Raw genomic sequence first — 22,057 nt, 5'->3', positions numbered from 1 at the left:
TTGGCTAGGCTTTTTTTTTTTATCAGCCAAAAGGCTGAGAAGCAGTGACTAGCCTTTTAAAAAATACAACTAACAGTAGAAATTACGTTATAGAAAACTGATGGTGACAATTCCTGCTCATAGCAATGCCAACTAATTTTCTCTGGTCGAGAATATAAATCTCTGTAATTCAAATTCTTATGTGCACCAGTTTTTACATCTTACTGGATTCCCTATTAATTAATGAGTTGAATAAAACCCTTGGCATGGGTTCATTTCACATTTGCATGAGAGTCAGGATTTTACCTTTTGAAATTTTAACTTAGCACAATGAAGATTAATAATAGATGTAAAATGCTTATTGTACTAGAGACCCTCAAGTCATACCTATGATTATTATTTTATTGATAGACTGAGATGCCAGACAGAATACACCAACAGATCAGCAAGAGTGTAGGGGTTACTATAGAGCCCAGCCTTATGGAGTAGGCCAGGGAAGGGCTGGAGACTGGGAAGTTCTCTTGGGACACATCCACGTTGAATGAATGTTTGCTCCTCATCTTAGGCATCGCTGCTTGGTTGCAAGCATAGAACCCCACCTGAAACAATGAGGGAGCTTATGCCATAAAGCACAGGTTGATCAGCTAGGCTTCAGGAAGAGTGGACAGACAAGAGCATCCCCAGATGCCTTCACTCATCTCTCAACTCTGCCTGTTTATTAGTTTGATTCTCTGTCCTAGCACATTGACCTTGTCCACACAGCCAGGAACATGGCTGCTAACAGCTCCAAGTCCCCTTCCCCAAGGCTGTTACCACAGGTTAAGAAGAGTCTTTTCTTCATTCCAAAGATTTCCAGGAATGTCTGGTTTGGAAAGCTGCACATCTTAGAGTATTCAGTTGTGGCCATGGAAGAGAAAGGTATTTCCCACGTGAACCACAGTTCCAGGAAGAAGCGGGAGAGTGCTGAGCAGAGAAGACAGAATATTTTTTCTATTCCCTCTCAAAACTGGCTTGGACACTGAAGTGTAACCTACCTAGAGCTGGCCAGATCACATTGCAGTGCAGGAGTCAACAATGGTAAAGGCAGGAACAAACGTCAGGAGGAGGGGTTGACAAACCGTGCTGAGGACAGCCCCGCGATTTTGCACAGGTATTATAGAAATGCTTTTAGAGTGTGTTAGATAAAGGATGGGTTCAAACAGATGCATTGATTATATGGGAGTCAGCGTGCTGGCCTCCTTACAATCTCATTTCGCCCTCACAGAAGCCGACTGGTGTGGTGAGGTGATCGTCATGTGACAGTTAAGGAGACTGAGGCCCAGAGAGGTCATATAGCTATGAAGTAGCAGAACCAATTGGAGGCAGTCTGATCCTAAACACTAATTGGAATGGACCTTTGGTCTTTGAGCCCTTATTATAAGCCAAACATGACTGATCTTAGTTTTCTCTTTTATCTAGAGTGCTAACTCTGTCATGTCATTCTGTCATGTCAGCATGACCATGCCACAGTGAAATTATGTGGAGAGAGCAGGGCTTTATACTTGTATAAAACCCAGGAAAATAAACATTAATTTACCAGGTAGAGGAAGACAGCCTCAAATAGAATAAGCTGGTATGACTAAGAAAGAGGAAATGAAGGCTGACTTAGAAACAAAGATAACCACTGGACCATGAGACTCAGACTGCTTGGTTATCTTTGTGGCAAAGATCCTCTCTCTGTTATAGCTGAGGCTGCACCACTAGATAAAGTGAAAGGGGATTAGTTTTAGAAGAGGCTCTTATGAACATTTTGGCCCTGACCTAAGGCGAGGGAATCAAATGACCTTTTTAAGTTTCATATTTCAGGCCCGGTTTTGTGACAGCAGTAAAATGACTCTGACTGAGAGTTTAGAGAGTTTCAGCACAAAGCAGGATGCTCTCTAGGGCTCACTTCCCCAGGCTGTGGGCATGCTTTGGACAGGGTGATCCCTGACATCTGGGCAGAGTAGAGGCAGCCATATTTTCTGAACCCCAAAGCCAAACTTATGAATGGCAAAGAATTTTTAAAAATGATTTTGAGGCCGGGCGTGGTGGCTCATGCCTGTAATCCCAGCATTCTGGGAGGCCAAGGCAGGCGGATCACCTGAGGTAGGGAGTTTGAGACTAGCCTAAAAAAACACGGAGAAACCCTGTCTCTACTAAAAATACAAAATTAGCTGGGCATGGTGGCGCATGCCTGTAATTCCAGCTGCTCACGAGGCTGAGGCAGGAGAATCGCTTGAACCCAGGAGTCAGAGGTTGTGGTGAGCTGAGATTGTGCCATTGTACTCCAGCCTGGGCAACAGAGTGAGACCTTGTCTCAAAAAGAAAAAAAAGATTTTGATATTTTTATCTGAAAAGTCTCCCAAAACATAAATAATCACATTGATTGAAAAGAAAGAAAACAATCTGGACTATGTTATCATCACTGACATAGGGGAATCAGGCTGGGGGAGTGACTGGCAAGACAGGAAAGACTGATACTTTTGCCACATGCCACACCTGAGATTGCCACTGCAGCCCTTGTGCAAACTGTCCCTGGAGTTACAGTGACGCCCTCCAGACAGCAGAGGGGAGACAGCTGATCAAGCTAACAGCAGAGAGGGACCAAGTGAAAACTAAAGGTTAGGCTCTCTTCAGGGGATTATTACTGTCTGGCTGATAGAAATTTGTAAATTATGTCCCTCCTTTTTTCTCTTTTACACATCTTCAATCTTGTGTGTTCTTATGAATGCAAAATAGCTAAATAGATTTTAAATATCCATTTATACTAAAGTGTGAATGATTGCTCTGAGCCCACGAGTGGATAAATTTTATTTATCCAAGATATTTGAAAAAGAACTGTCTTAGTTGGATACTCTCCATTAATGGTGCAGATCTACCATAGCCAAAGGGGGAAAAACTCAGTAGGGACAGAAAAACCAATAGATGTGGGTCTATAAGGAAAATGTAGGAATAGGAGACTACAGCTAGATAGGGAATGGGCAGAGTTCTCAGTATGAGCGGAATTGATGCGTAGCCAATTGGCAACAACAGCTATAAAGTGGGGAATTAAAATGACTAGAGGACCATATTTGGTATGTAACCATCAAATTGCTTGAAAAAGATCCAATGAAAGGGACAGATAAGGATACTAGAATTTGATCATGGGTTTTGCTAGTGACAGAATGAAGTATCTCCATCACTGCAATCCCAAGTTAATATAGAGTAGTTGTGAAGTTCCCTTTCTAAATTGTAAATAAGCCTGATGCTGGGGGACAACCATCTGCTCAAATTCTGACTAACAATTCTCCCTTATTAGCAAGAAATCAACAGACTCAGCACTCACGTGGAATATTTTGTGAGTGGTTTTCATTCAAAGGGTGAGTCGCCAGTGGTGAGATATGCCGATGGGGAGTATACTTTCATGCTGAAGCCATTCCTCATTTCTTCCCTTTCATCGGGAGCAAAAAAAAAAAATGCTACAAGGAAAAAAACCCCCCAACACTCCTTCACACTTCATAGTACTTTACCATTTACTAAGTAATACAACTCAAGATACCTTATTAGAGCCTGACAACAGCACCACAAAGTGGGTGTTGTCATCTTATTTTTCAGATGAAGACACCGAGGCTATAGCTGGGCATGGCTGCTCACACCTGTGGCACTTCAGGAGGCCGAAGTGGGAGGACTGCTTGAGCTCTGGAGTCCGAGACCAGCCTGGGCAACAAAGTGGGATGCAGTCTCTACAAAAAAATAAAACAAAATTAGCTGGGCATAGTGGTGCATACCTGTATAGTCCTAGCTACTCGGGAGGCTAAGGTGGGAGTACTGCTTGAACCCAGGAGGTTGAGATTGCCGTGAGTTGGGATTGTGCCAATGCACTCCCACTCCTGCCTGGGCGACAGAGTGAGACCCTGTCTCAAAAACAGAACAAAACAAAAACATTGAGGCTCAAAGAGGCAAGTTGTCCCATGACAAGGAAGAGGCACTAACTCACAGCTGTTCCATCTTCCATCTCCAGATGTTTGCTTGATGAAATTTGTGGTAAGCAGACTATTTGATATGGAAAACAAAAACAAAACAAAAATCCTTCTTCTGCCTGTCATTTGCTAATTCACTAACTCACTTTATCTCTTTAACAATGAATGATGTTTGGCCTGGAGCAGTGGCTCACGCCTGTAATCCCAGCACTTTGGGAGGCCAAAGCGGGCGGATCATGAGGTCAGGAGACAGAGACCATCCTGGCCAACATGGTGAAACCCCGTCTTTACTAAAAATGCAAAAATTAGCTGGGTGTAGTGACTTGTGCTTGTAATCCCAGTTACTCGGGAGGCTAAGGCACAAGAATCCCCCGAACCTGGGAGGCGGAGGTTGCAGTGAGCCAAGATATCACACCACTGCACTCTAGCCTGGCGACAGAGTGATACTCCATCTTGGGAAAAAAAAAAAAAAAGATGTTCACAAATGCTCATAGGGAGATTATTAGGACTTAAACACTGCCTATTGACATTGTAATAGTCATACTTACAGGGCTCTGCTGTGCACATAAATCAGGCATGATTTTAAAGTCAGACATCATTTACTGTATAATGTCGGCTAGTAAATTTGAGCATATGATGATCTCAAATGTGTCTTGTCAGAAAGCAAGCCATTTAGCTGCAAGAAACGTGCGGTATCTATAAATAAAGGCTCCCACCTTTGCATCAAGATGAATCTCCATGATCATTTCCTTTCCTCTAGCTTCTCTCCTATTATGAGTGGGGAGCCTTCTGGGAAGAAGGGTAGAAGCTTGGCTTTAGTTCTCCAAGATTCACAACCACACACCATATGGAATGGAGTGCTCACAAAACTCAACTTTCTACCTGTCCAAAGATACTTGTCAAGTTTTTTTTTTTTTAATTTTTTTTTTTTTAAGTTCTGCATTCTCTGGAGTTGATGGGGGGATCTTTTGCTGCTTTTGGGCTTTTGCTTTCTTTCTTCAATCGTTTCAACCTATAAAATTGACTTGAATATTAGGTTTGATCCAAAAGAAACATCAATACCTGGCAACAGCTTCTTTCTGAAATTCTCTTTTCCAGGACTGGGAGTACAGAGATGTATTAGAGATTTTCTGTAAGTGGTCTTTTCTCTTTTTAAACTTGGGGAAAGTCAATTCTTAAATCTGCGGATAAAAGCCTTAAGGTCCACTTCTCCCCCTGGCAATTTATTTTAAAAAAAACTTCAGATCCCACATAGGTTGGCTCATATTTAGATGCAGAGAATGGCTCATATTTAGAGGTTGAGAAACACTCAAAGTGAAACACCCCACAATCACATCATTGTTCCCTTGCATGGGAGAGTTTAGAGAAATCAAGTCCTCTCTGGCAGATTGTAACAAAAAGTATGTTACAATTCTCAGTTAAATTTAAAAGATTTCTTTGGACAGAAGTTTCTCTTTACAGGAACATTGCATTTTTTTTTCCCCCTTTTATGTCTTTAGAATATTTTGTCCACTTTGGTAATCTTCCATTCTGGTTATTTGGGTTTACCTGCCGGGAAGTCAGAAGGACTAGTATTTTGCAAACCACTTAAAACTGCCATTGAAATGGCATCCAGTCAAGAACATTCTGCCTTGAAACTGGCAGCCCCAATTCTACCTCCAGCTCATAGTGTGACCTTGTGAGTCTCCTTTTTCTGAGTTTCATTTTCCTTCTCAGAAAAATGCTGAGATTGGATTAATCCTCCATTTCCAGCCCTCCACAGGGCATTTTGTCAGGTGGCAAATCATGAAGGGGAGATGTCATGGATGGTCATTAACAGTGGCTTTGCACTGCATTGATCATACTAACTACATGCCACTTCATCTCTTGACAGGGATTTCCTGTGGCTTTTTAAAAACCTGGGGTACTTGTTTATGGCCTTTCAGGAGCCTCAATCTTAAAACACATGAATATCTAGATTGTTTCTTCCTTCAGCAGTAACATATCTGGTGTTTGTAGTACACTTTCAATTTATAAAGAATTTTCTGATTTGGTGTCTGGTTTAATCAAATGCTCACACTACTGTCACTTGAAGAAGGTGTATAGAAAAGACATCTGCACACCTACCCAAAAGATCTTAGAACTATCACTGAAAATTCTCAGCAGGCATGCAGGTGGGCTGGCAGACCATCCATCCATCCATCCATCCATCCATCCATCCATCCATCCATCCATCCATCCTTCCATCCTTTTGATCCCTGACATAGGGAACTCATTCTCTAACATGAAGGCATACAGGACATTTGACCTCATATACCTTTTTCTTCTTTTTTAAAAATTTGTTTTGGAAGTTTACATTTAATAAATTTCACTATTTTTGGTGGACAGTCTATGAGTTTCGATGAGTGCCTGGAGCTCTTGTAACCACTGCCATAAGTAAGTTATAGGACAGTTCCATCACTCCACCCACCTTCAAAAAAATTTCTGTCTAGCTACCTCTTTGTAGTCAAACACTTGCTCCACTCTTAACTCTTGGCAATCACTAATCTCATTTCTGTTCCTATAGTTTTGCCTTTTCCAGAATGTCATTATCAAGGAAATCATATAATGTGTGGTTGAGTCTGGCTTCTTTCACTGAACATAATGCATGTGAGATTCACTTGCAATATTTCATGTAACAATAGTTTATTCTCATTTATTGCTGAGTAGTCATTTATTGTATAAATGTACCATAGTTTGTTTACATTTTTAATTCATTCCCCAGTTAAGGGATCTTTGGGTTGCTTCTAGGTTTTGATGATTATGAATGAGGCATCAATAAACATTCACATACAGGTTTTTTTGTACAAACATAGGTTTTCATTATATTTGTATAAATATCTAGAAGTGGGATAACTGGATCATATTGTTAAGTGTATGTTTAACTTTAAAACAAACTGTCAAACTGCCTTCCAAAGTGACTGTATTATTTTGCACTCTCACCAGCAATGTGTAAGAGTTCCAGTTACTCCACCTCCTCACCAGCACTTGGTATCCTCAGTTTGGTGTGTGTGTGCGCGCGTAAGTAGTCTTATTAATAGGTATGTAGCAGTATTTCATTGTAGTTTTACTTGTATTTCCCTAATGACTAGTAATGTTGAACATCTCTTGATGTGCTTTTTCAGACATCTATATATCTTATTTGATGAAGTGAATGCTCACATTTTTTGTGATTAAAAAATAAGATTTTCTTACTTCTGCATTTTGAGAGTTCTTTGAATATGCGGGAAACAAGTCCTTTGTCAAACATATGATTTGCAAATCTTTTCCCCAGTCTTTGGTTTGCCTTTCATTTCCTCACCCATATCTTTTGTAAACATTTTCAGTATTGTTTGTTTATTTTTTAGAGACAGGGTCTTGCTCTACTGCCTGGGCTGGAGTGCAGTGGCATGATCACAGCTCACTGCAGCCTTGAACTTCTGTGCTCAAGCAATACTCCTGCCTCAGCCTCTTGAGTAACTAGGACTACAGGCACGTGCCATCCACACCCAGCTAATTTTTTATTTAAAAAACTTTTCTGGGCAGATGTTATCTTGCCATGTAGCCCAGGCTGGTCTTGAAATCCCAGCCTCAAGTGATGTTCCTGTCTTGGCCTCCCAAAGTGCTGCGATTACTGGCATAGTCCGTTTGTTTTTTGCATATAGATGTTCAATTCCATCACTGGTTGTAAGGATCATCCAGGTGTGCTCAATGTAATCACAAGGGTCCTTATGAAAAATGCAAGAGGGTCACAGTCACAAGGGTCCTTATGAAAAATGCAAGAGGGTCACAGTCAGAGAAGGAGAGGCAATGACAGAACCAGAGATTGGAGTGATGTCCTTGCTGAAAGGGGCCAAGAACCAGGAACTGAGGAATGTAGGCAGCCTCTAGATGCTGGAAAAGGCAAGGAATAGATTCTCCCCTAGAGCCTCCAGAAACAACGTGTCTCTACTGATACCTTGATTTTACCATGTAAGACCCATTTTTGGGCTTCTGACTGCCAGAACTGTAAAACAATCAAGTTGTATTGTTTTATAATAACCACTATGTTTATGGTAATATTTTACAGTAGCAATAGGAAACCAATATAAAAAGCTGCATTGAATTGCCTTTACACTTCTGTCAAAATCAACTGACTATATTCACATGAAACTATTTCTAGATTCTTTATTCTGTTCCATATTTCTATGTGTCCATACTTTTTGCCTACACAACACTGATATATCTTTTTTTTTTTTTGAGATGGAGTCTCGCTCTATTGCCTAGGCTGGAGTGCAGTGGTGTGATCTTGGCTCACTGCAACCTCTGCCTCCCAGGTTCAAGTGATTTTCCTGCCTCAGCCTCCCCAGTAGCTGGGACTACGGGTGCATGCCACTACGTCTGGCTAGTTTTTGTATTTTTTGTAGAGGTAGGGTTTCACCATGTTAAGCAGGCTGGTCTGGAACTCCTAACCTCAAGTGATCCACCCACCTAAGCCTCCCAAAGTGCTGGGATTACAGGCATGAGCCACTGCACCTGGCATATTTTTTGCTTTTTTTGAGACAGAGTCTCGCTGTCGCCCAGGCTGGAGTGCAGTGGCGCGATTTTGGCTCACTGCAAGCTCTGCCTCCTGGGTTCAAGCCATTCTCCTGTCTCAGCATCCCGAATAGCTGGGACTACAGGTGCCCACCACCATGCCCGGCTAATTTTTTGTATTTTTAGTAGAGACGGGGTTTCACCATGTTAGCCAGGATGGTCTCGATCTCTTGACCTTGTGATCCGCCCACCTCGGCCTCCCAAAGTGCTAGGATTATAGGCGTGAGCCACCGCGCCCGGCCTGGCATATTTTTTTTAACCTGTCTTGAATTCTCTTATTTTCACTGCTTCATACCTTCAGGATATGAAAAGTTGGTCAGTAGTAGTGAGAAGGGTCCCAAAACATAAGGATCAAAAAATGGCAAGTTTCAGGGTGGACATCTGTGTTAGTTTTTTTTTCAGAAAGAAAGAACTAAAATTGTATTTGTTTGTAGATTGCATAATCTGCTGTGTAGAAAATCACAAAGAGTCAACCAAAATACTACCGGAACTAATAAACACATTCAGTGTATTTGCAGAATACAATGTCAGCACCAAAAATTAGTTAAATTTCCATACATTAAACAATTTTAAAAGAAAATTAAGAAAACACTTCCATTTGCTAGAGAACTTACAGTAAGAAATACTTAGGAATAAACGTAAAAGGCGATAAGTTTGTACCTTAAAATCTACAAACCATTGATCAAAATTATTAAAAACTATATTAAAATAGAGATTACAACCCCTATTTTTTTTTTTTTTTTTTTTTTTTGAGACGGAGTCTTGCCTGTCGCCTGGGCTGGAGTGCAGTGGCCGGATCTCAGCTCACTGCAAGCTCCGCCTCCCGGGTTTATGCCCCATTCTCCTGCCTCAGCCTCCGGAGTAGCGGGACTACAGGCGCCCGCCACCTCGCCGGGCTATTTTTTTTTTTGTATTTTTGTAGAGACGAGGTTTCCACCGTGTTAGCCAGGATGGGTCTCGATCCTGACCTCGTGATCGCCCAATCTCGGGCCTCCCAATAGTGCTGGGATTACCAGGCTTGAGCCACCGCGCCCGGCGAGATACAACCCCTATTGATGGATGGAAAAATTAATATTGTTAAATGATTATATAACCCAATGTGATTTAGATTCAACCCACGCATACCCATAAACATCTCTATCAGTTTTTGATAAAGAAACAAAAAAACAGCTGGGAAAAGTTGGTCACATCTGTTGGCCAGGGCTGGTCTCCAAACTCCTGATCTCAAGTGATTCTATCCGTCTTGACCTGCCAAAGGCCAGGATTACAGGCATGAGCCACCCTGCCCAGCCCAATCCTCTTAACACAAACACTTTAATGTCAATTAATGCTTGAACTGAATGTAAATCAACTCAAACTCAAGTCAATGTTGAATTGACTCTAATGTCAATTAATGTTTGATGGGTTGCTATACTGATTGCAATTTGGAATAAGTATCTCAAAAATGAATTTTTCTGATGTTCCGCTTAGGAGTGATCTCTGACTGAAGACCCTTGCCACTGCTTATGACATTTGTAAGGATTTCTGCCAGTATGGATTCTCTGATGTCTAATGGGTGTGAATGTGAAGTAAAGACTTTCCACCAATCATCAACTTTGTGAGGTTCTCTCCTGTGTGAATTCTCCTATGTTTAGCATAAGATGAAAGCTGACTGAAGACCTCGCCACAATCATCACATTTGTAAGGTTTCTTCTCCTGTTGTATGAGTTCACTGATGAACTGCAAAGTTTGAACGCATGTCTGAAAAATTTGGCCACATTTATTACCCACTTGTTAAGATCTCTCTCCATTATGGATTCTCCAGTGATTTGGCAATGGTTGTAGTTTACTGAAGACTTTGTGCAATCATTACATTTTGTTAAAGTTTCCCTATACCACGGGATTGCTTGATGGTGAATTAAGCGTTGACTGCCCACTAAAGGCTTTGCCCACACTCATTACACTTTTAAGGTTTCTCTCCATTTTATGGAATTCCTTATGTGTTTCAAATGTGTGATTTGCTACCGAAAAACTTTGTCACATTCTTCCATTTGTAGGTTTCTCTCCAGTATGACGTCTATGATGACGTGCAAGGGTTGCTTGTTGATTAAAATCCTTGCCACATTTCATTACACTTGGTAAGGTTTCTCTCCAGGTATGAAGTCTGTTGGATGCGTGCAAGTTTGCTTGTTGATTAAAATTCCTTGCCATGCCACATTCATTACACTTGTAAGGTTTCTCTCCAGTATGAAGTCTATGATGACGTGTAAGGGTTGCCTGTTGATTAAAAACCCTGTCACATTCATTACACTTGTAAGGTTTCTCTCCAGTATGAATTGCCTGATGAATTACAAGGGCTGAATTGTGACGGAAGGTCTTACCACACTCATTACACTTGTAAGGTTTCTCTCCAATATGAAGTCTGTGATGGCATACAAGGGATGATGTCTGACTGAAGGTCTTGCCACACTCATGACACTTGTACGTTTTCTCTCCAGTATGAGTTCACTAATGAACTGCAAGATATGAACAATGTCTAAAAAATTTGCCACATTTATTACACTTGTTAAGATCTCTCTTCATTATGGATTCTCCAATGATTTGCAATGGTTGTAGCATTACTGAAGACTTTGTGACAACCATTACATTTATAAAGTTTCCCTACACTATGGATTGCTTGATGGTGAATAAGTGTTGACTGCCCACTAAAGGCTTTGCCACATTCATTACACTTGCAAGGCTTCTCTCCAGTGTGAATTCTAGTATGTTGTACCAGGTGTGAATCACGCCTGAAAGTCTTGTTAGAAATCCTACATTTGTATGGTTTCTCTCCAGTATGAATTATCCTATGTCTTTTAAGATTTGATTTGTGACTAAAAATTTTGTCACATTCTTCACATTTGTAAGGTTTCTCTCCAGTATGAAGTCTATGATGACTTGCAAGGTTTGACTATTGATTAAAAACCTTGCCACATTCATTACACTTGTAAGGTTTCTCGCCAGTGTGACATCTATGATGGCATGCAAAGTATTGCTTCTGATTAAAGACCTTGCCACACACATCACATTTATATTGTTTCCCTCCTAAATGGATTATCTGATGTTTCCTTATGAGTGAGCTACAATTAAAGGCTCTAACACTCTCATTATATTGGAAACATTTTTCTCTCATGTGTACTCCCTGTTTTTGTGTGAGTAATGACGAATGGATGAAATTATTTTCATAGTTATTAGAAATACGGATTTTGGGCCTAGAAGAAATTCTTTGGGACGTTGGAACCGAGGAAGTATCGTTGATAGACTTCTCAACTTGATTACCAACTTTCCCTTTGGTCTGAAATATGTGGAGTTCAGGAAGATGTGAACGAAAGCTTAATCCAAGCCGATCTTTAATAGGCTTGTTTCCGGCATGCCTTCGATCATATCTGTCTGTGCTATTTCTTTCATCTTCTTGCCACTGAAACTCAAAGTCATGAATATCGTTCCCAATTTCCTGGAAGCAAAAATCTCCAATGTGATGACTTTCATGTCTTTCCAATGTCCCTGTGTGGAACACTTCTGTACTGCCTTGCCCTGTTGACGAGAACTTCTTCATCATGGATTTGGAAGAGATATCCACAGAATGCAGGTTCCTGTAGTTCTCCAACATCACGGCCCTGTATAAAGCCCTCTGCGCAGGGTCCAGGCATTTCCACTCCTCCAAAGAGAATTCTATAGCCACATCCCTAAAAGTCAAGTGTCCCTGAGGAAGAGCCATGCCTGGCTCCTTTTCTTTCTCTTCTGAGCTGCTTCCTCACGTAACATGAGTCTTTAGAAATCAATAGCACTGCAGTGTGACCTTCACTGAGGCGATCCGCTTCCAGGTCTGTATTAGTTATCTGTTGTCAAGAAACAAATTATCACAAACTTCGTGGCTGAAGGCAACAAACACTGATTATCTCACAGTCGCTGTGGGTCAGGGGTCTGGAGGCATTTCAGCTGGGTGTTCCTGGCTCAGTGTCTCTCATGGGTTGTAGTCAAGCTGTGGGTCATGGCTGCAGTCATCTCAAGGCTTGGTGACAACCCACATCCAAGGTCACTCACATGGCCATTAGCAGGTCTCAGAAAATCTGCTTATAAGGTGACTGACACAATGGCTGGCACACCTTCATGCCTCCTGCTGGGGCTGTCCATTGGTGGCCTGAATATCCTTATGTCATGGCAGCTGGCTTTCCTAGAGTGACTGATGATAGAGAGAAAGACAGGGGGAGAGAGAAAGAGAAAGAGAGAGTGAGAGTGAACACTCACCTGTTTATAACCTGATCTTGGATATGATATATCATGACTTCTGCCATATTGTATTCATTAGAATTGAGTCATTAAATTCATCCCACACTCAAGAGGGGAGGAATTAAGCTTCACCTCTAAAGAAGAGGAATCTATAGGCATAGTTTGAAATCACTACAGTCTACCCTCTGGCCACAAATTTTTTTATATTCCTCCCACATGTAGAACACACTCATCCTACTCCTTGGTGGCCCCCAGTGTCTCATCCCATTACTGCACTAGCTTCAAGTCCACAATCTCACCATCTAAGTCAGGTCTAGGTAGGAGACGCTCCTCAGGTTAGCAAGTTTAGCTCCGTAAGTGCCGTTCCTCTGATCTGTGAAACTAAAGAGGGGTTATCTGCCCCTTCACACTCAAAACACAATGGTAAAGCAGACACAGGATAACTGCTCCCGATATTCTTGTTCAAAAAGGGGGAAACAGGAGGTGCAAAGTGGTCAGTGGTCCAAGGCAATTTTGAAAGCCAGTCAGGCAAATGTTGCAAGTTCCTTGATTAGGTCTCAAGGCCTGGGAATACTTCTGTGGGGTTCTTGGCTTCCCTCTCTGAACCCTTGGTTTTGTCCTCTTAATCATCCTTCCCTTATCACAAAAGGCAACATGTGTTTGCTCCATTTTCCTAACCCAAGTTTATAAATACTTTTTCCTATGTTTTCCCCCACAAATCTGATGGTTTTACATTTCACATTTTGGTTTTTGATCCATTTGGAGGTGACTTTTGCATAAAGTGTGAAGTATAGGTCTTTCAATTTTTTGCTTATAAATGTCCGTCTTCTAGCACTGTTAGTTGAAATGTGGCAAAGTGACATTATACCAGTTCCCAGACTAGGCTTTAGGATGCCCTTCCTGCTTCCTCTCTTTGGAACCCTCCCCATGCCATGAGAACAAGCCTGGGCTGGCCTGTTAGAGGATGAGAGATTCTGTGGAGGAGAGACAGCCCAGCCCGAACAAGGCCAGCCTAGTCCATCCAGCCAATGGTCCGACATGTTAGATCTAGCCAGAACCAGCATAGTAAACATTGATTCAGACTTTCTGGGGATTAATTCTGCAGTACATGAGCCACATTTATAAGTGTATGCAGCCTGACCCAGTCATTGGATCTTATTCTAAGGAAATAATTAATGTAAAAGGATATTTAAAGAACATTTCTCACAATAGTAAAAGCTTGAAATATGAGTGTTCATCACTAGTGGAATGATTAAATGAGGGTGCATATAGACAGTGGAATACTCTGAAACTGTTACAAATGGTTATATAGCTGTAAAGGAAATTGGCTATACTATATTCTTCAGTAAACAAGGTAAATTAGAAAGTATTATATGTTTTATAGTATGAACCTGTTTTTGAATAAAATAGTATACAACTATGTCTCCACATAGAAGAGTGTCTGGATGAAGGGAAGGAGATGTGTATATATATAGTGTGCGTGTGTGTATACACATAAATATGGACATACATATATAAAAGTATATATATATCTTTATAAATTATTAACAGTGGTTTAGAAATACGTTTTTAGGTTTTTTTTTTTTTTTTTTTTTTTTGAGACAGGCTCTTGACAGGGTCTTGCTCTGTCACCCAGGCTGGAGTGTAGTGGCACAATCATAGCTCACTGCAGCCTCAAATTTCTGGGCTCAAGTATTCCTTCTGGCTCAGCCTCCTGAGTAGCTGGGATTACAGGTGCATGTGCCACTGTGCCTGGCTTATTTTAAAACTTTTTTTAGAGATGGAGTCTCTCCAGGTTGCCCAGGCTGGTCTGGAACTCTGGGCAATCCTCCCATCTCAGCCTCCCACAGTGCTGGGATTATATGCATGAGCCACTGCACCTGGCCTTCAGTTTTTACTTTATAATTTTGTGTGGAAATCTTTGAAAGAGCATCTATTTAATAAAATAATAAAATAGGCCAGGCGTGGTGGCTCACGCCTGTAATCCCAGCACTTTGGGAGGCTGAGGTGGGCAGATCATGAGGTCAGGAGATCGAGACCATCCTGGGTAACACGGTGAAAGCCTGTCTCTACTAAAAATACAAAAAATTAGCCGGGCGTGGTGGCAGGTGCCTGTAGTCCCAGCTATTCAGCAGGCTGAGGCAGGAGAATGGCGTGAACCTGGGAGGTGGATCTTACAGTGAGCCGAGATCGCGCCACTGTACTCCAGCCTGGGTGACAGAGTGAGAGTCCGTCTCAAAAACAAACAAACAAAAAGACATTATTTCCATTCTGGAAAAATATTAATATTTATATATGTAGTCATATGACTACTTCATATAACCCTTGTAGCTATTTGATTTCCTTGGATGTAACTCTCAGGATAATTTTTTTTTTTTGATAAAGAGTCTTGCTCTGTCGCCCAGGCTGAAGTGCAGTCGCAAGATCTTGGCTCACTCGAAGCTCTGCCTCCCGGGTTCACGTCATCCTGCCTCAGCCTTCCGAGTAGCTGGGACTACAGGTGCCCGCCACCACACCCGGCTAATGTTTTGTATTTTTAGTAGAGAAGGGGTTTCACCGTGTTAGCCAGGATGGTCTCAATCTCCTGACCTCGTGATCCACCCACTTTGACCTCCCAAAGTGCTAGGATTACAGGCGTGAGACACCATGACCGGCCCTCTCAGGGTAATCTTAATGGAGCTATTTATTCACCGAATAGTGGACTGTCCATACCTTAATTCTGGTATTTTCTTCTTCCCATTGGATGGTAAGGCTGCACGTACACATCACAGCTGAAGTTCAGGCAGCAAGAACACTGGACTTGGAGTCAGAAGGCCTTGGTTCAGCATCAGCTCCTCCTCTTTGAGTTTCTGTTTCTTCCTCAGTAAAATTGGGCTTCATTTATCATGTAATAAACATGTATTGAGTATGACTGTGTTCAGGCCCTGTGGCTGGGTGCTAGGGGCCCGAACACCTGTACTGCTTCTCTCAGAGTGGTAATGAGAGGATCAATTCCTAAATGCATAAAAATATAACAGGGAATGGAATTCCAGGCACTGAGTTGTGCTTTCTGCAGTTTCATTAAGTAGAGGAAATGAAACTGGATTCATTACGAAGCAAGTGTTATAATACAGTGGCTAAGAACTCAGGCTCAGTAACCAAAGTGCCTAAGTTCAAATCCCGGCTCCACCAGAATTTGGAGGATGTTGCTGAACCTCTCTTTAATTCAGTTTCCTCTGCCTGTAAAATGTGAGTAAGAACTACAGATCTCCTCATGTGGTTGTTGTGAGGATTTAATGATTTAATGTGAGGATTTAATGATTTAATGATTTAAGGATTTAATGATTTAATGTGAGGATTTATTATGTGTAAAACTCTTAAAGCAGAGTGTAGCACATAGTGCTCAATATACATTAGCTGTTATTGTTATTATTATTTGGGATGTACAACACATCATATCACATGTTTCTAACACAGATATGACCAAGTTGATATCAGAGAGTGATCTGGTTGTGATAATTTTCTCTCTACTTGTGGACAAGCTTCATTCCTGTCATCTGGCCAATGAAGTCAATGTCCACTCACTTACTTGCTGGTCCATGAACATCCTCCCAAGGCTTTCTAGCTAGAGGAGGGAGCCTCAGAAGCAACTACTGGAAACGCCAGACCAGCCCCCCAGGCCCATGTGGAGAAGAAGATGGGGTAGTCAACTCCCTACTAGGAACTACTGATTCTGTCCATTATTTCAAGAGGTATAATGTGTTTATCTTATTTCTCCAATCATGCATATCTTCATTCCCAAAATCTTTACATGGTCTGTCATGGCTGTTAGATTTACAGTCATTCTATTTACGTTTAAAATTGTTTCTTTTTTCTTTCTTTTTTTTTTTTTCTTAAGATGGAGTCTGGCTCTGTCGCCCAGGCTGGAGTGCAGTGGTGTGATCTTGGCTCACTGCAAGCTCCGCCTCCCAGGTTCACGCCATTCTCCTGACTCAGCCTCCCGAGTAGCTGGGACTACAGGCACCCACGATCATGCCCGGCTAATTTTTCTATTTTTTGTAGAGATGGGGTTTCACCGTGTTAGCTAGGATGATCTCGATCCCCTGACCTTGTGATCCGCCCGCCTCGGCCTCCCAAAGTGCTGGGATTATAGGCGTGAGCCACGGCACCCGGCCTAAAATTTTTTCTAAATGATTTATGCAATCGGGGTAAATTAAGGAAATGGTCCTTATATTGAGCATTTGTGTTTAGCCAATATTTTTTATTAAAAAAATTTTTTTTTGAGATGGAGTCTTGCTGTATTGCCCAGGCTGGAGTACAATGGTGTGATCTTGGCTCACTGCAACCTCTACCTTCTGGGGTCAAGCAATTCTCTTGCCTCAGCCTCCTGAGTAGCTGGGACTACAGGCATGTGTGACCACGCCCAGTTAATTTCTGTAGTTTTAGTAGAGACAGGATTTTACCATGTTGGCCAGGCTGGTCTTGAACTCCTGACCTCAAGTGATCTGCCCACCTTGGCCTCCCAAAGTGCTGGGATTGCAGGTGTGAGCCACTGCGCCCGGCCTAGCCAATATTTTTAAGCATACTGAAAGTGCCTTTGCAAAATTATGACAGTAAAAAAAATCTGACGTAGCTGATTCCATCTTGCTTCTAACCTGTAAGCTGTCCTCGTTCATTCCCGGGCATAGGACACAGCTAACTTGGGAGGAATTTAGTTCATAGTCTAACCCTAAAGCAAGGATTGTAATATTCCCTTTCCAAAACTATTCCCTCCTTGTTTGAACACCAAACTACCTTTGTAACAGGATTAAGAGAGGTCTGAATTTTGCTAAGATAAAGGCATAGTTAAATGATTACCTGCCATTTTTCCAGAGGTCACAAGATTTCTAACCTCTCCATCACTCCTATAGATAACACCACTATTGTAAAACTTAAGATTTGTGTTTGAGGTATTTTTCATACCCTGCATTCTGATGGACCAGTTGCCACCACCCAGTCTGGCTCATCAGGTCTTGTGGCCCTTACTCAGGAACTGACTCAGTGCAAGAAAACAAACTTCGACTCTCTATAATTTCATCCCTGACCCAACCTATCAGCATTCCCCATTCCTTAGCCCTCTGCCCACCAAACTATCCTTAAAAGAAAACCTTAGGTGGTCCCGGAGAGGTGGTTCACGCCTGTAATCCCAGCACTTTGGGAGGCCGAGGTGGGCGGATCACGAGGTCAGGAGATCAAGACCATCCTGGCAAACACGTTGAAATCCCATCTCTACTAAAAATACAAAAAAACTAGCTGGGTGTGGTGGCAGGTGCCTGTAGTCCCAGCTACTCAGGAGGCTGTGACAGGAAAATGACGTGAACCCGGAAGGTGGAGCTTGCAGTGAGCTGAGATCGCGCCACTGCACTCCAGCAGTCTGGGTGACAGAGTAAGACTCCAGTCTCAAAAAAAAAAAAAAAAAAAAAAAAACCAACCAACCAACCAAACAAAAAAAACAAAACAATAGGATCTGAATTTTCAGGGAGATTGATTTGAGTAATAACACACTCCTGTCCTCCAGCTTGGCTGACCCTACAATGGTTAAACTCTTCCTGTATTGCAAAACCTTCATTGGCTTTTCTGGGTAACAAGCAAGATGAACCCGCTGGACATTACAATATGTATTTCAAATACTTTTTGCCAATTTATTATGTATTTTCAAATTGTTTTTCAAACATAAAGACTTTTTCCTCTCCAAGGATAATTCTGCAGGTACCTTTTCCCTATTTGCTATACTAGGGTAGGTCAAGGAAAGCTTTCTGGAAGAAGTGACTTGTAATCCATAACTCCATGGGTGAGAAACACAAACCAGGTGAAGAGAGCAGGGAATAGTGTCGCCAGCAGGGGGAATAGCATGTGCTTCATCTCTCTTTCATGATACAGCCTCTACTTTCAGCGCATCTGCTCCACTCACCTGTTGCTACTGAGTTGGACATTTTTGATCCCATATGGCTGGCTTGCCCCTGCCCCATCCTGGCCTTGACTATTCCTTTTAGCTTAGTTCCTTCCCCCCTTGAACTGGTCTATCTCAAGAGTCTAATTTTTTAGTCCAAGGTGAGAATTTGTTGTGTTAGCTTATCCAGTCATGGGTTGGTTGCATAAGGTGGAGTGATGGTGGCATAGGTTAGGTAATATGAAATAAAATGATGACACTTCTCCTGTTTTAGCAGGAGCTTAAGGTGTCAGTCTCCAACAAAAAGGTATGTTGTTTTGGTACATAATGACTGATATTTATAGTTCAGTATGCACCTACTTTCCCACCTTCAGTCTATATGTCAATGCAGGACTCAATGAACACTCATATATGATCCGTAAGTTAGCTTAGACAAAGCTATGCTGTGGTAAAAAAACAATGCTAAAATCTCAATGGCTTCAAATAAACATTTTGTGCACGTTACTTGGCCAACACTAACTGGCTTAGGCTCTGCTGTATTCCATACCTTCTCACTCCGGGTCACAAGCTTAAGGAGAGTCCTTATCTGGACATGCTGGTCTCCTGGTACAAGGAAAAGAGAAAGATGGTGGAACCATATGACAGCTCTTAAAGCTTATGTTTGGAAGGGGCATTCATTACTTCTGTTCACATTCCATTGCTCAGAGCAATTCCATGGTCAAGCCTGAGGTCCATGTGGAGGAAGGATACTCCTTCCATAGGAAGCGCCAGCAAATATTTTGAACAAATGAACATTCTTGCCTAGTTTATCACAGCTGTCCCATTTTGCAAGTGAGAAAACTAAGGCTAAAAGAGGTAATTTGATCAAAGTCATAGGTTAGAATTCAGCTTGAATGGCTTCAAAGTTGGTCCAGGCAATCTCTTTTTCAGATTTTTTTTTTTTTTTAAACACTATATAGGCGCCTGGAATTGTAATTTACTCAGGGACACAACCATTTCCCTTCAGCTCCAGAAACTTCTCCGTGAAAATCTCTAGAGCTAAAACACCCACGAAATCTTCCTGGAAGGATGTGAAGCTAGAAAGGGGTCAGGCTCCAGGAACTGTTCCTTTGAGAGCTGAGTCTTCCATTTAGTAATTTTCTAAAACTGTTGAAGTATTTATCTGCTTGATGGGTTTGTAGATCCTTTGGCCGGAGATCACCTATCATCATCACCTTTTGTTTTGTGTATGTGTGTGTGAGAGAGAGAGAGAGTCTGAGTTCCTCAAAGCTTTTTTCTAGGTAATTTTTGATACTTCAGATTGCAATGGGTATCTATATTCACAAAAATTATTAGTGGGGTGGAAAGAGTATCTTTAGGTAGGAAGAGGGGCGCAGAAGTTACAGCCAACACAGAGAATCCTTCAATGTTCGTAAATATCTGTTAATTTCCCTTGCCTCCGGAGCAGTTTTCCCGGTTTCAGAGCCTCTGTTACTAGGTGCACGTGCAGTGTGATAACAATGCATAAGTTTTGACTTGCCAGGTTTATGTGTGTCATTCAGGGCAGGGGATTAGGCTTAGGCCAGTCAGTGACCTAGGACACCCAATTTAAGGAGGCACTCGCACAAACCTGAGAGTTCGTGCGCCTCACCCCAGCCCAGCCCTGTGTCTGTTAAGCATTTATCATAATCCTGCTTTATGAAAATGCCCGGCGAGCTTACCTGTGAGGATCACCTACTACTCCCCTCCTCCGCCAGACAACGCGGAGGGCCTCCCTGCCCTGTGACTTTGCTCCGCCGGTGATAATTTCCAGGTTACTGTGTAGGAGCGTCTGGCGTAGGATCGTGTGCGGAAGACCGAGGGAGGGAGTGCGCGTGTGAGCCTGTCAGGCCGGGCGGGTCCATATCCGGGTGGACCGGGTGGGTGGGGCAGCCCCTCCCTCCCTCCAGGTCCCGAGGTGGATAGGGGGTGGGGAGTGAGGCGCAGAGATTCCCTTTCGCCCCTTCGGATCCAAGGGAGGGTGGCAGAAGGAATGCGTGGGTGACTCGGCGTGGATTTAGGGCGTGCCCACCTTGCAGATCGGCCTCCTAGAGTGTCCCCAGGGCCTAAGAGGCCGCAGGGACACGAAGGAAGAGAAGGAAGAACCCGAAGAGGGCTCGCTTAGCCGGCCACCCGCTCCGAACTTGCCCGGGAAACTAGTGCGGAGGGAGGGGCCGGGCCCTGGCCGCGGCGGGAGGAGGGGCGGCCGCAGCTGCATCCAGCCCCGTTGGCTTCCTTCCCAGCTCTCCTTCGCCTCCTCCTCCTCTTCCTCCTGTATGAGTCAGGCATTTCCCGGGGATTTGGAGCAGCCACGCGCGGCCCGGGCGCCCGGAGCTGTAGCAGCAGCAGCAGCCGCCGTGCCGGGGCCACCACCGCGGCGGGCACCCGCGTCCCGGGCGCGCACGGACCATGGAGAGGGCAACCCAGGGCACAGACGGCGGCGGGGGTAGCAACAGCAGCAGCCGCAGCAGCAGCCGTGCTACCTCGGCGGGCTCCTCGCCCTCCTGCTCTCTGGCGGGCCGGGGGGTCTCCAGCCGGTCTGCGGCGGCCGGGCTCGGCGGCGGGGGCAGCCGCAGCAGCCCGGGCTCAGTGGCCGCTAGCCCTTCCGGGGGAGGCGGCCGCAGGAGGGAGCCGGCGCTCGAGGGCGTGCTCAGCAAATACACCAACCTCCTCCAGGGCTGGCAGAACAGGTAACGCGCCAGCCACCCGCGCCACCGCGCGCCGCTGTGTGTGTGTGTGTGTGTGTGTGCGTGTGCATGTGTGTTTGTATGTGTGTGTGCGCGCGCGCGATTGTGCCTCCAGTGAACCGGGTGATGCCTCCCAACGGTGCCCTTCCTGCGTCCCTGCTCCCCTCCAGGTGGGGTTCTCAGGATGGAGCGCGCCGTGTCTCCACCCTGGGACCTCATCGCAGTGGCGGGGAGGTAGGCGAGAGCCCTGGTTTTCTTCTGTGCTAGCACCTGCAGAGACTGGAGTGGCAGGAGGAGCGTGCTGGTCCCCGTGCTCTGCTTGTCCGTGGTTTCCCGCACCCCTGAGGAATGACTGGGAAAGGGAGGCAGAAGGGGCGTGCTTTGTGCCTGGGTGAAAAAGCGTTAGCACGTCTGCTCCGATTACAGTAATTCTCTAAATAACACAGTTCATTTTAAAGTTTGGTGTTTCGGAACACCACCATCACCAAGAAAAAACCTGCCACTTGTCATCCTGGGCGACTGTACATACTCCTGCCCCAGTTTGTGCCTTGCAGCCTCCGATGTCTGTAATGGAAATTTTGTTTAAAAACAGAGGCCAGGCGCGGTGGTTCACGCCTGTAATCTCAGTACTTTGGGAGGTCGAGGCGGGCGGATCACGAAGTCAG

At 43.6% G+C, this 22,057-nt stretch overlaps 2 protein-coding genes across 2 annotated transcripts in view; one reads left to right on the top strand and one right to left on the bottom strand.

The window, feature by feature from the left end:
- Nucleotides 1–10,547: 10,547 nt before the first annotated feature.
- ZNF860 (zinc finger protein 860) lies at nt 10,548–20,479 on the bottom strand. Its single transcript, XM_017887683.1, is given in 4 exon segments — nt 10,548–11,078; nt 11,080–12,281; nt 12,284–12,732; nt 20,388–20,479. Coding segments are annotated over 3 exon segments (1,764 nt in total). The 5' UTR covers nt 12,315–12,732; nt 20,388–20,479.
- LOC108539187 (oxysterol-binding protein-related protein 10-like) overlaps nt 20,440–22,057 on the top strand; it is a 246,133-nt gene continuing 244,515 nt past the window's right edge. The window contains exon 1 of the mRNA XM_017887691.1: nt 20,440–21,395. Coding sequence (XP_017743180.1) covers nt 21,115–21,395 — 281 coding nt within the window. The 5' untranslated portion in view covers nt 20,440–21,114. The remainder of the gene's footprint in view (nt 21,396–22,057) is intronic.

Source organism: Rhinopithecus bieti, unplaced genomic scaffold, assembly GCF_001698545.2.
Source record: "Rhinopithecus bieti isolate Rb0 unplaced genomic scaffold, ASM169854v2 scaffold_17429, whole genome shotgun sequence".
Taxonomy (NCBI): Eukaryota; Metazoa; Chordata; class Mammalia; order Primates; family Cercopithecidae; genus Rhinopithecus; species Rhinopithecus bieti.
This window is presented reverse-complemented; position numbering and strand designations above follow the sequence as displayed.